At 33.5% G+C, this 13,358-nt stretch overlaps 1 protein-coding gene across 1 annotated transcript; it reads right to left on the bottom strand.

Moving 5' to 3' along the window:
• Positions 1 to 1,184: 1,184 nt before the first annotated feature.
• On the bottom strand, positions 1,185 to 12,154 carry LOC139491779 (uncharacterized). The gene is made up of 2 exons (XM_071279636.1): positions 12,043 to 12,154; positions 1,185 to 3,003 (listed from the first exon to the last, which is right to left on the bottom strand). The coding sequence occupies exon 2, from the start codon at positions 2,999 to 3,001 to the stop codon at positions 1,298 to 1,300; it is 1,704 nt and encodes a 567-aa protein (XP_071135737.1). The 5' UTR covers positions 3,002 to 3,003; positions 12,043 to 12,154; the 3' UTR covers positions 1,185 to 1,297.
• Positions 12,155 to 13,358: the final 1,204 nt, after the last annotated feature.

The raw sequence follows: 13,358 nt of genomic DNA, 5'->3' as shown, positions 1-13,358 counted from the left end.
ATAAATTTCTATTTTTTTCATTTTCCTCAGCATATTTTCTTCTTTTGCATCTTTCGAACCATTTAAACATTATAAGTATTTAAAAGAAGTAAAACAAATACCAACTGAAGGTGGAAATGACAAACTATCCACTTATACTCACAAGTAGAAGACAAACTGACAACAACATGGAAAAAGCAAAAACAAAAGTCCTAAAGATACAACGATACAAAATAAAACACAACATAGAAAACCAAACCCGAACACAAACAAAAACAATGATGGCAATATCATGTGCTCCTGAAAAGTAAGCAAATTGTGCTACACCTGTGAAACTCATATCAAGTTAGAACCAAGTTTTTGGTGGGGTTCGTGCTGCTTAGTCTTCAGTTTTCTATGTCGTGTCTTCTGTACTATTGTTTGTCTGTTTGTTTTTTTATTTTTAGCCATGGCGTTGTCAGTTTATTTTCAATCTATTAGTTTGACTATCTCTCTGGCTCTGGTATATTTCGTCCCTCTTTTAAAAGGAATATGGGTAATCAAATGGCATAAAAACGACACGACCAGATAAACAACGTTTCATAAAAATGTGAAACATGAGCCCCAACAGTGGTGTATTGATATGTTCCAAAATTATCAGCAGTTCCCAACTAATCTGCGGGCTTATCAATTGTGTAACTGTTTCTGTGAAAGAACTGTAAGTCATAATCCAAAAATAAGGCGTCATAAATAAGACGGCTGGTAAATGTTTCATTTCTAGCTCTCATGCAGACACAATTTATTTCATTATCAGTTGGTATAAGTACTTTATATGCACTTTTGAAACTTGAGTGTGAATCGGAAAGATCGATACATAAAACAGTTTTTGTTTTTGTTGAACTTCAGTGTTTCTGTTCTTCCATTGTTACCCTCTTATAGGTGATGTGCTTCCCTCGGTTTTATTTTTCTCTCAATCGAAAAATGACTTTTAAACAGCGGCAAACTACTGTTGTTTTTGTTTAGTACAAAAGAGTAAATAGAGAAAAATATAATACATGTATTACAAAATAAGTCAGACACAAAATAGATTAAAAAATACCTCTTTTAAAGAAAAATAGAATCATGAATATAACTTTGCACTCAATAATTTGCATATCCCAATCACGTCGGAACATGTGTATTTAAACGAAATAATGCACATTTTTCATTATATTGACACTTTCACATCAGTAATATATTTTGCAATTGTAATACAGAATAAAGTAATTCACCGTTTACGTCGGTGTAGATACGCGTACTACGTGTATCAACTGACAACATGTATCGATTTATCTTGGTCTTAACGTCTGTTGTCAAAAACGACGTCGTATACTGTAGCTCCTTCACAATCTCTCACTAAAAGCTGGTTATTGTGTTTATCAAAATGTACCGACAAAGGTGTAGCATTATATTTAAAAAGTTCTCTCTCTTTTTGTCCATCTTCTGAAATAACAAATAAGTTTTTGGAATCTCGTCCTACTACGTAGACATTACCATATCCATCTGTTGTTATCCCTGTTGGACTGACCAGGGTATAACTTCCGTATATCCACAATTGGTTCCCTAACTGATCAAAGCTTCCCACAATATTTAGAGACGTGTTCGAAAAGTAAATTCGTCCTTGAAATATTGTTACATGATGAAAATTATTGTGAATATTGTCATTTCTTATATTCCTTATTTTCTGTTCATTGATGTCATATATGTGAATTTCTTCAAATGCACGCTTCACTGCCAATTTCCCATTATCACATGATATCCCACAGCATGTACTTGTTGTGCAAACTGATTTGGCAGTTTTATAATTATAATCCTTTATGTCAGCTATCTCAAATTTTTCTTCGTTCCCGTATGTTACAGCAATCCTATCTTCTGATATCTCTGTTATGTCATTTGGTATGCCAGGTACAGATATATCTTTTATATGATTTCCCTTCTCATTGAAAACTGCAAATTTCTTACTTGGGCCATCTGTAAGGATGATGTCTCCATTACTGCATATCATGCATCCAAACAAATGTTGAACCGATAGTTCAGTATGGTACTGAATGCATGTCTTCTGCTGTAACCGTATTTGATCTATTTTATTACGCATTGTTTCGAGTGGTATCTGTGCCTCTTTCATTTTCGGATGTTTTATTTGAACAGTATATGGGCTGCGTTCCATCCTAACTGATCCTAGTGAATTTGTTTTAAGCATGTCTTCCATTGGTTTTGTATTTAGGTCCAAGGTCAATTCGTCCATTTTATGTTGATTTATGATTTCATGAAGACAATTACTCTCTGTGGTTACTGACTTATCAATTTCTCTAATTGCAAGAAACAATTGTACATCTGTCGCCATTTCTTTTAGATGAGAAATGTTGGATTGTACCACGTATGCTGCTTTAGTTTTCGATTCTATTTCGGATAAGGAATTATTTATTTCCGTTTCACTGGTTCCAGCATTGGAAGATAACTCTTGCAAAAGTTTTTCTTCTAATGTATCTAAGCTTTTATTAAGTTGTCTCCTCATTTCTTTGACTAATGTAATTTTCGCTATTTTATCGTTTTGAAGCTGTTTGGAATTCATTTCCCGTTCTGTTTTCAACTGGGATAAGTTCTTTAGAAGATTATCGACATTATGTTCTAGATTACAAAACGAAGAAGATGAAACAACATTTTTAGCAACTTCATCCAATGATACGATGTCTTTGCATTCTCTGTGGTTTTCTGCTATACATAAAGAACATACAGGTGCATCATGGGAAGGACAATACAGATCAAGAACTTTGTTGTGGTTTTTACAGGTTTGTGACATCAAATGTCCGATGGAAGCCACGTGGTGACATTTTTCTGCAGGAATTACTTTGTGGTTTCTAGTCGCCTTTATACCTTTATGACTGTTAGTACACGACTTACATAGGCCCTCCTCGCACGATAAACACCAAACCTTTCCAGGCACTGTTATATTGTTATATAAGCATGGTCCACAGTTGATGTCAGTAGTTGTAACAGATGCCATATCTAAAAAGAGAAGACAGATACATGAATGGATGCAAGTTTAGTCTCATGCATAGTTGGTTGGATATTTTTTTTACGAAAGCAAATTGCATCTATAGATACATTTGTACCAGAACATTACCATGTTTTTCTACCTAGCTAGCTTAGCAACTGATTCCAAACCCTTTTCGTTGCAAAACGTGCATTTTTCGGGAATGTTTTAGGACACTAAATTTGTATGCAATATATAGTTCATTGAACAAATCATCACAAACAATAATCAATTAACACGCACAATTACACTCGTAGATTTTGTTATTTTCACTATTTCCACTTCAATGAAAAAAAGATAAATTAAGAGGATGTGGTATGATTGTCAATGTAAAAACTTTCAACCAAAGTTCAAATGAAGTGATGTAAGCAATCATAGGCAACCGTATGACCTGTACAGTCAGTGATAAAAAAAAATATACCGTATAGAAAGAAAATATGACAGACATGAACCACAGCTGCCCACTAAACTATAGGCGTCTGACTCCTGCCTGTGAAGCAGCACATACATAATGTGGCGGTGTTAAACACATATTTGAAGGTGCGACCCCTACCCAAACATGAGACAGTAGTATAACGGAACAATACAACCCCAAACTATAATCAAAGCGCTGTAAGCACTGTAGGCAGTTAACCAAAAACCAAGGCAAACACAAGTATGAAAACTGTGGCAATGTTGCTTCCTTTTTTTAAAGATTTAAAAGAACAAACATTAAACATTCATATATAAATGTACATTTATGTTCATTTAATGAATTAATCATTAAGGCAAATAATTCATATTTTATCAAGGTTTTCTATAGCAACGTATATATCAAGTATATTTTTTTTCATGGTCATGAGTCTCGAGTCAGCAGTGGTACAATTCGCAATGATTGCAGTTCTTCTAGTTGATCGTAATTGTTCGTATTACTAGTAGTTGACTGTTAGTATTTCAAGTTGACTTTAGTACGAGCTTGTAAAAGTATGAATGGACTTGCTTCCCTGGAAAGAAAACTGAGTTTGTGTTCTACAGTACAAAAGTTATGAGACACAAATCAGACAAATGTTTACTACTACAGGGATCAATAGTGAGGTCTGACTGACCTGTCCATAGTAAATGTAAATGACTCCCACTTTCAACCCAAGTCCATGATGTCTAAGTTTGGAATAAAATGACAGGTGTTAGGTCTAGCAAAGTGATATGCATATGTGACGCCTATGAGATTGACCTTGTATGTCATTCAATCTTTTTGAAATGACAAACAGGAATGAATATGGTTTATTAGTTGGTATCTCAATCTTTTACAAGTTCTCAAAACACACACAAGAGCGTGTGAGTGACCCTAGGGACTACCCCTATTTTTCATTTGATTTTTTATATTGTCCCATACATGAATATATATGGTTTAGGGGTGGGGGACCCCGGTGACTTCCCCTATATTGATTTGTTATATTGTCCAATACATGAATATATATGGTTGAGGGGTGGGGATCTCATCTGTTTCCAAGTTATCAAACAGGATTGGGTAGGGTGACCCTTAGGACTCTCCCTATATTTCATTTGATTTGTTCTTTTGTCCCATACATGAAAATATATGGTTTAATTTAAGGTAAGGATCTCGACTGTTTCCAAGTTCTCAAACAACAGGAGGGGTGTGGTGACCGCAGGGACTTCCCCTATATTTTATTTGATTTGTTATTTAGTCCCATACATGAGAATATATGGTTACGTGGTGAGGATCTCCACTGTTTCCAAGTTCTCAAACATGAGGGTGCAAAGACCCTAGGGACTCCCCCTATAATTCATTTGATTTGTTATATTGTCCAATACATGAATATATATGGTTTATCGGGGGGGGGGGGGGGGATCTCAACCGTTTTCAAATTCTCAAACGGGAAGGGGTAGAGTGGCCCCACGAACTCCACCTATATTTCATATGATTTGTTATATTGTCCCATACATGAATTTATACTGCACTCGTTCTATTTGAGCAGTCAAAATGCGTTGACTGTATATTTCTATGCCATATACAGTCATTGACCTGATATCACTTTTCCTCATGAATATTTGAATAGAAATTGTCGAAATTATATTTAATTATTCATACGACCTCTTCAACCTGTTCTTGTTTCCAATGTAAACAACGATGCGTTTAACGACTCAAACTTGTCTCTTTTGCAATTTTTGGGAAAACATATTTCACTTATTAATATTTTTTGTTTGCAACCTATAAATCATTATGTTTTATGTTTATTGTTGATATTTTAGTCTGCAACGAATTCGTTCATCATTGATTGCGGTAATGATGTACATTTCATCGTGTTTTATATTTCTCCGTCTGTGTGAAATGAGGCCTTTTTAAAGGGGGATTTTTCCCAATATTTAAATCAAATAAATAACATTAACACAAAAAAAAAAACCAATTGAAAATGTTTTTTTAGATTGCAGTATAAAGACAATAATAGTGCATTGACTTGACATATGAACGATATAAGGATTCGGCCAGAAACGGGGAAAATGCTCGGCACAGCCTCGCATTTCCCCGTTTCTAAGCCTCATCCTTATATCGTTGATATGTCAAGTCAATGCACTATTATTGTCTATATATATGGTTTAGGGGTTGGGATCTCGGCCGTTTCCAAGTTCTCAAACAGGAGGGTGGGAGGTCGACCCACAGGGACTCACCCTATATTTCATTTGATTTATTATATTGTCCCATACATGAATATATATGGTTTAGGGGTGGGGATCTCGACTGTTTCAAAGTTTCCAAACAGGAGTGGTGGGGTGACCCCAGGGACTCCCCTGTATTTCAATTGATTGGTCATATTGTCCCTTACATGAATAAATATGGTTAAGGGGTGAGGATCTCGACTGTTTCCAAGTTCTGAAGCAGGAGGTGGTGGGTGACCCTAGGGACTTCACCTATATTTCATTTGATTAGTTATATAGTCCCATACATGGATGTATATGGTTGAGAGGTGGGGATCTCATCCGTTTCAAAGATATCAAACAGGAGGGGGTATAGTGCCCCAAAGGACTCCACATACATATAATTTGCTTACATTCAGGTATCATATAATCTAGTTGCACTATATGTGTAAAATAAGAAACTTCCAGCTATTTTAACTGACCCATCAAAATTGAGAAAAAAAATACCCATTTAGTAATATGTTTACACTTTAAAAGCATCTAACTTGCTTTACCAACATTTGTTACTGATAAAGAACATTTATACTGTCACCAGGACCATATATATTGTTAGATATACTGTTCTCAGCTGTCACAAAGACTCACATTGTATTGGATTTTGACATTAAAATTTGTCAAAAAGTAATTTTGAGTTTCCTATGGATACCTATGGATCTTCAGAACGCTGGCAATGTTGCACCATTATATTATGCTCTTAACTTCATCGTCATTGTATTTAATTGTACGTTTCTCACATTTTCAGTACAAAATATTTTCTGTTTTTTCATTCTTTTACATAATATATCTTTTGGTTTTCAATTCTAGTGTTTATATTTATTTACCATGCAAAGATGTATTTTGTCATCTGTCTGATTTTTTAAAAAAATTCGCCAAAACCCGGAATTACCCATATCCGCTTCCGGAATCGGATCCGATATTAGAATTTTCTTCTCATTCTCCGCGAGCATGATGTGAGGCCTTTTTAAAGGGTATTTCCCCCAATATTTAAATCAAATAAATAACCTTAACGCATTAAACAACAATTGAAAATGTTTTTTTTAGATTGCAGTATAAAGACAATAATAGTGCATTGACTTGACATATCAACGATATAAGGATTCGGCCCAAAACGGGGAAATAGCTCGGCACAGCCTCGCATTTCCCCGTTTCTAAGCCTCATCCTTATATCGTTGATATGTCAAGTCAATGCACTATTATTGTCTATTTACTCGAATTTACACATTATTTGTCGGTGATTTTTTGTATAAAGCTAGCGGTTGAACAAAATGAACATCGCTGTCATGAATAATAATGCTAAAAAAAAGTTTTGAGATCGTTTACTAGGAGACTTTGGTAAAAAGGTTTGCAAAGTTATTTTTTTATTTCCTCTCAAGTCGTGCATGTCGAGCGTAGCTAGTAACCAAGTCGAAAGTCCGACTGCAAAAGTGGAAGTTCGCAGACCTCGGACAACCGCTAATTGAACCCCTGCCTCCAAATTGAAAAGATACAAACATTTCGTCTTATAATTTAAATTTGCCGCCAACAGTGGAACTTATTTTAAGACTACTGACGTAGTTGACTACTTATTGACGACACACAATATTCCTTCGATTTTTTGCCATTTGGGAAATCTAAACTACTTGTCTTTAGAAATTTTCGGCGATTAAACATTTCATACATTTGTTCTTTGACAGCTTAGCCAAAATCTCAGGGGATAATAAACTACCGTGATAAAGATTCCTAAGGTGCCCTACTTCCTAAGTGCAAATTCAAAACTTTTGGATAAATCGACGATCATTTAAGGTTTTTCTGATCATATTTAATTTTTGTGATCAAGAAATAAAAGTATGAAAAAACTGTCCAATTAGTTATGAATAACATAACATCCAGCTAGATAATAACAATGACACATATTTCAGCATTTGAACACAAATCTAGGGTGCTCTCCTTATCTGCGCATAAGGCAGCTTAAGTTATAACTGCCTAAAAATACAAACCCACCAATAAACAGCAACAATAACAGGCTCCTGCATTACGACAGGCACATACATGTATAAACTGCGGAGAAATCGCCACAGTGGTGTTATATAGTACAACACAAGAACAAACTATAACAATCAGTTGAAAAGTGCTCAACTCATCGGATCGACGAAAAGCTAAAAAAAAAAAATAACCAAACGCAGACTAGACGTGGCAGAGTATTTATACATTTCACACTTGTATAAATTACAACTGTCTTTTACATATTGAATAATAACTCACCTTGATAAAAGAGAAAAATGGATATCTGTTCCCGAAAAAATATTTCCATCCAGTCATTATGAATATTTTTATTGTTGGAATTAGAAATTTAAATTCCTTCATTGAGAAAGGTTTATTTTACAACTGGTGGTGGACATGGATTTTTTCACACCTGTTTCTGAGGGGGAGGACAGGGGTAAGGGAGACAGGGAGAAAGGGGGTAGGAGAAAGGAGAAAGGGGTAGGAGAAAGGAGAGGAAGGCTGGGAGAAAGGAGAAAGTGTGTAGGAGAAAGGAGAGGAAGGCTGGGAGAAAGGAGAAAAAATAAAATATCTCTCCTTTAAAAAAATTTCTAATATTTCAAGAAAAAATATCCCAAAAGAAGATGTTTTATTCTAATGGGAGAAAGGAGAAGAGGGGTGGGAGAAGGGAGAAGGGTACCCCCTGTCCTCCCCTTCGTTTCTTAGCTCTGTTTGTAGGCGAGAAAAATGTCTGAAAAAATGTAAAAACTCAAATCTATTTATTTTTCCAGCTAAAATCTGTAAAATTAATAATATTGCTTAAATGTTTTAAAATATCTTTTTTTATGTAACAAAAAAGACGCAAAAGTACAAAACTGAGAATACCCCAAATTACTGACAACTAGCTGAAAGCCAATAATAACTAATAAAAAACCATGCATCTAAGACTAAAATATCAATCAGTACACATTTAATATCCAATGAATTTGGTGTAAAAACGTCATTAACAGTCAGAGAAAATTCTTTCTTTTGGTTATAAGTGTTCATGTTCATTTGAGAAAAATGAACAAAATATAAAGTTAATGATATCACAGTGGCACCCATAACAACTATGTTTTGTCAATAACTTGGTTTATATCAGGTTAATTAGTGTAAATGTGTATTCATGTGGTTTTTTGTTCAAATGTACTTTAATCATTCTAATCATTTTCTGTGCTTTATTTTGTAATTCATTTGATTATATAGCTCAAATTTTGGGCACCATGATTGGTTAATAAAATTATCTATCTATCTATCTATCTTGCACTATATAAAATCTTATGGAAGTTTAATGTCTACTGTGATTTTTATAAAGTTTACGATATTGGATGTTCTCTAACATGTTGGTAATCTAGTGATTTAACCTTATGGAATGTACTTTATACATGAAAAGTATGACCACAAGGCGACGTCCCTAGATGAATGTAATGGTTTTGTCAGTTTTTGTGGGGTAAGGCCTTCGCCAATAAGTGCGATTTCTTTGCAACAATTTATATTTTAAATGTATTTTCAAAGTTCAAGAGAACATCTATCTGGTGATACAGAATTTGAATGTAAAAAATAAGGTTAGTCATAGCTAGTGCATCTGCGGTATGGTGGCCGTTCGTTGCTGTATTATTAGATATTACAGCATTTTCATGGTATATTGAAGAATTAACATTTCTTCTGTAAATCTCTGTAAAAAAATTAATATTGTGGTCATCCCAGTCAGAGTGAGACCCTCCTAAAGTCCCGTATACCTTCCCTACTGCCAATGTTTTTGGAATTGCATACCAAGCATACATATGTCATGTATGTATCATTGATTTATACAATATCTTAAATATGACCCATGCTTATGCATGTTATAAGCGCTATATAAATCTATATCATTCCTCATAATTTAAGGATTTTAGTTTAAGATTTTTCAAAGGCGAACATTTGGCCATCAACAAAGTGAAATTCTAGAAAGTATATTTATTCAATATGATATGTAGATCATACCCCAAATCAAATGTAATGTATTTTAATATAGGATGTCATTGAAAAGGGGAGTCATTTTTTTTAATGTATTTTAATATAGGATGTCATTGAAAAGGGGAGTCATTTTCTTTTTATAAAATCTCGCAAAAATTATGACCCATAGTTTTGCCCCCCCCCCCCCCCCCCCCCCAAATACGTTTAATATTATTCAAAATTATTTTTAACCAGATGCTCCGCAGGGCGTAGCTTTATACGACCGCAGAGGTTGAACCCTGAACGGTTGGGGCAAGTATGGACACAACATTCAAGCTGGATTCAGCTCTAAATTTGGATTGTGATTAAATAGTTGACACAGCATAGGTTTCTGACACAGAATGAATGTGTTCTAATGAACTTAAAATTTTTGTTTTCTCTTAGAGCAATTCACTATGCTGTTGAATATTAATCCTCTAAAAAAAAGGTTTGAAGAAATTTTCTTTTTTATTTATGAAATTTCAAATGAGAAAAATTGAACCCAATTTTTTTAATCACATCCCCCTTTCCCTTATTCCAAAACTAATCTCAATTAAAATTTCTAATGGAGTTTGCAACAATAACTACTCATTTAAATACATCATAAAATATTAAGATGTAAAAAAACTGCTTGTTATCACTGAATGGTAAAGATTATTTTAATTTATCAGTTGGTAGTAAAAAGTGAATATACATTGTATATTGTATATAACAAAGATTTAAGTTGATTCTGGACAAAGAAAGATAACTCCAATTAAAAAAAAATCTTGCTATTGCACAATATTTTGCAATTAGATATTTCTTGCTTACTATTCTGAACAAAGAAAGATAACTCTAATTAAAAAAAAATTTGCTGTTTCACAATATTGTGCAATTAGATATTTCTTGCCATAGCGCAATACTGTGCAATTGAAAAGACTTGCTATTGCACAATACTTAATATAATAATTTTAGATCCTGATTTGGACCAACTTGAAAACTGGGCTCATAATAAAAAATCTAAGTACATTTTTGGATTCAGCATATCAAAGAACCCCAAGATTTCTATTTTTGTTAAAATCAGACTAAGTTTAATTTTGGACCCTTTGGACTTTAGTGTAGACCAATTTGAAAACAGGACCAAAAATGAAGAATATACATACACAGTTAGATTTGGTATATCAAAGAACCCCATTTATTCAATTTTTGATGAAATCAAACAAAGTTTAATTTTGGACCCCGATTTGGACCAACTTGAAAACTGGGCCAATAATCAAGAATCTAAGTACATTTTTAGATTCAGCATATCAAAGAACCTAACTGATTCATTTTTTGTCAAAATCAAACTAAGTTTAATTTTGGACCCTTTGGACCTTAATGTAGACCAATTTGAAAACGGGACCAAAAGTTAAGAATCTACATACACAGTCATGACAGTTAGATTCGGCATATCAAAGAACCCCAATTATTCAATTTTGATGAAATCAAACAAAGTTTAATTTTGGACCCTTTGGGCCCCTTATTCTGTTGGGACCAAAACTCCCAAAATCAATACCAACCTTCCTTTTATGGTCATAAACCTTGTGTTTAAATTTCATAGATTTCTATTTACTTATACTAACGTTATGGTGCGAAAACCAAGAAAAATGCTTATTTGGGTCCCTTTTTGGCCCCTAATTCCTAAACTGTTGGGACATTAACTCCCAAAATCAATACCAACCTTCCTTTTGTAGTCATTAACATTGTGTTTAAATTTCATTGATTTCTATTTACTTAAACTAAAGTTATTGTGCGAAAACCAAGAATAATGCTTATTTGGGCCCTTTTTTGGCCCCTAATTCCTAAACTGTTGAAACCAAAACTCCCAAAATCAATCCCAACCGTTATTTTGTGGTCATAAACCTTGTGTCAAAATTTAATAGATTTCTATTAACTTAAACTAAAGTTATAGTGCGAAAACCAAGAAAATGCTTATTTGGGCCCTTTTTGGCCCCTAATTCCTAAAATGTTGGGACCAAAACTCCCAAAATCAATACCAACCTTCCTTTTGTGGTCATAAACCTTGTGTTAAAATTTCATAGATTTCCATTCACTTTTACTAAAGTTAGAGTGCGAAAACTAAAAGTATTCGGACGACGACGACGACGACGACGACGATGACGATGACGACGACGACGCCAACGTGATAGCAATATACGACGAAAATTTTTTCAAATTTTGCGGTCGTATAAAAATGATATAACTTAGCAGGAAGTAGAATTGATATAAAAATGAGATCAAAGTTCTCAATAAACATAAAGTTAACCGTTGGTTCAAAAGTAAATTTCAACAATTTCTATTTCTACAAATTTCGGATTAAACCTTACCGGATCACGTCTCTACGTAATGACGTGTATCAACAGCTTGCTTCTGTAATCATGGTAATACTGCGATGCCAAGTTGGACAAACATTTGAGAGGTTGAGGCATGTTCTAGATACGGAATAGATTTGTCTCCCTTGCAACATTTAATTACTTAGTATATATATATTGTTGACATTTTAAGAGAGTATATAACAATGTATATATTTAAAAAAAAAAAAAGAAAGAAAAAAACGTCTAGAAAATTACCATAATTTTAACAACATATATATATAATGCATGAATGAATGATAACATTTATTCATATGAAGTGGATGGATGCAGCTGGGAGTTGAACCACAGGCGCTTGGGTCTAGGATACAGATTTTTTTTTTTTTTTTTTTATTAAAATATTCAATTTTCTATATTTATAATACATATCTATCACTTCTGTGCATGTCTCACCTAGTTTCGAGTGATTTAAACGACCCAGAGAAAATACCCAATTTTACTATCCATACTAAGAAACAAAGTATGGATAGTAAAATTGGGTATTTTCTCTGGGTCGTTTAAATCACTCGAAACTAGGCGAGACATGCACAGAAGTGATAGATATGTATAACGAATTAGGAAGACTGCCTATTGAATGTCCTATAAAAACCCAAACTATTATGTATTTAGCAAGGCTTTTCACCTCAAATTTGAATCCCTTATTACATGAATCTTTTCAATTAACTAAAACTTTGGATTCTAGTGGCTCCTATTCATGGTTCACTTTTGCAAAAGATATTCTTTCTGAATCTAACATTGATATAGATAGACTAAAAACCTGTAATAATTTAAAACAATTAAAAAATATTAAAAGCTATATTAAACCCCAAATAAACTCATATTACAACAACCTGTTGATGGATAAGTTGAAATCTATTGATGATAAAAGTAAATTAAATTTTTATAAAGGACTTGAGGCAAATCTATTGATCAAACCTTACCTCTCTAACCCAAACTTTGAATTTAGAAAATTAATTACAAAACTTAGACTCAGTGACCATTCATTATTAATTGAAAAAGGAAGGCATTTTAAAATTCCTCGCGAAGAGAGACTTTGCAAAAAATGCAAAGTACTAGATGATGAGAAACATTTCTTAATAAATTGTTCTCATAATTCAAATATTAGATTTACATATTTTAATTGCATTAACAGAGAAAGTAATTCATTTGCTAATCTCACTGACAATGACAAAGTTATATATATACTTAACCAATCAACACCAACACAAGTGAATAAACTAGGATCCTTTATAAAAAAGTCAATGGAACTGAGGACAGGGGACCCTTTAATA

This window comes from Mytilus edulis, chromosome 10 (assembly GCF_963676685.1).
Source record: "Mytilus edulis chromosome 10, xbMytEdul2.2, whole genome shotgun sequence".
Lineage (NCBI taxonomy): Eukaryota > Metazoa > Mollusca > Bivalvia > Mytilida > Mytilidae > Mytilus > Mytilus edulis.
The sequence above is the reverse complement of the archived record's forward strand: the minus strand, read 5'-3'. Positions and strand labels throughout refer to the sequence as shown.

Bases quoted from the DNA above. Each gene is read 5' to 3' on its own strand.
- LOC139491779 (XM_071279636.1), bottom strand. From the start codon at position 3,001: ATGGCATCTGTTACAACTACTGACATCAACTGTGGACCATGCTTATAT.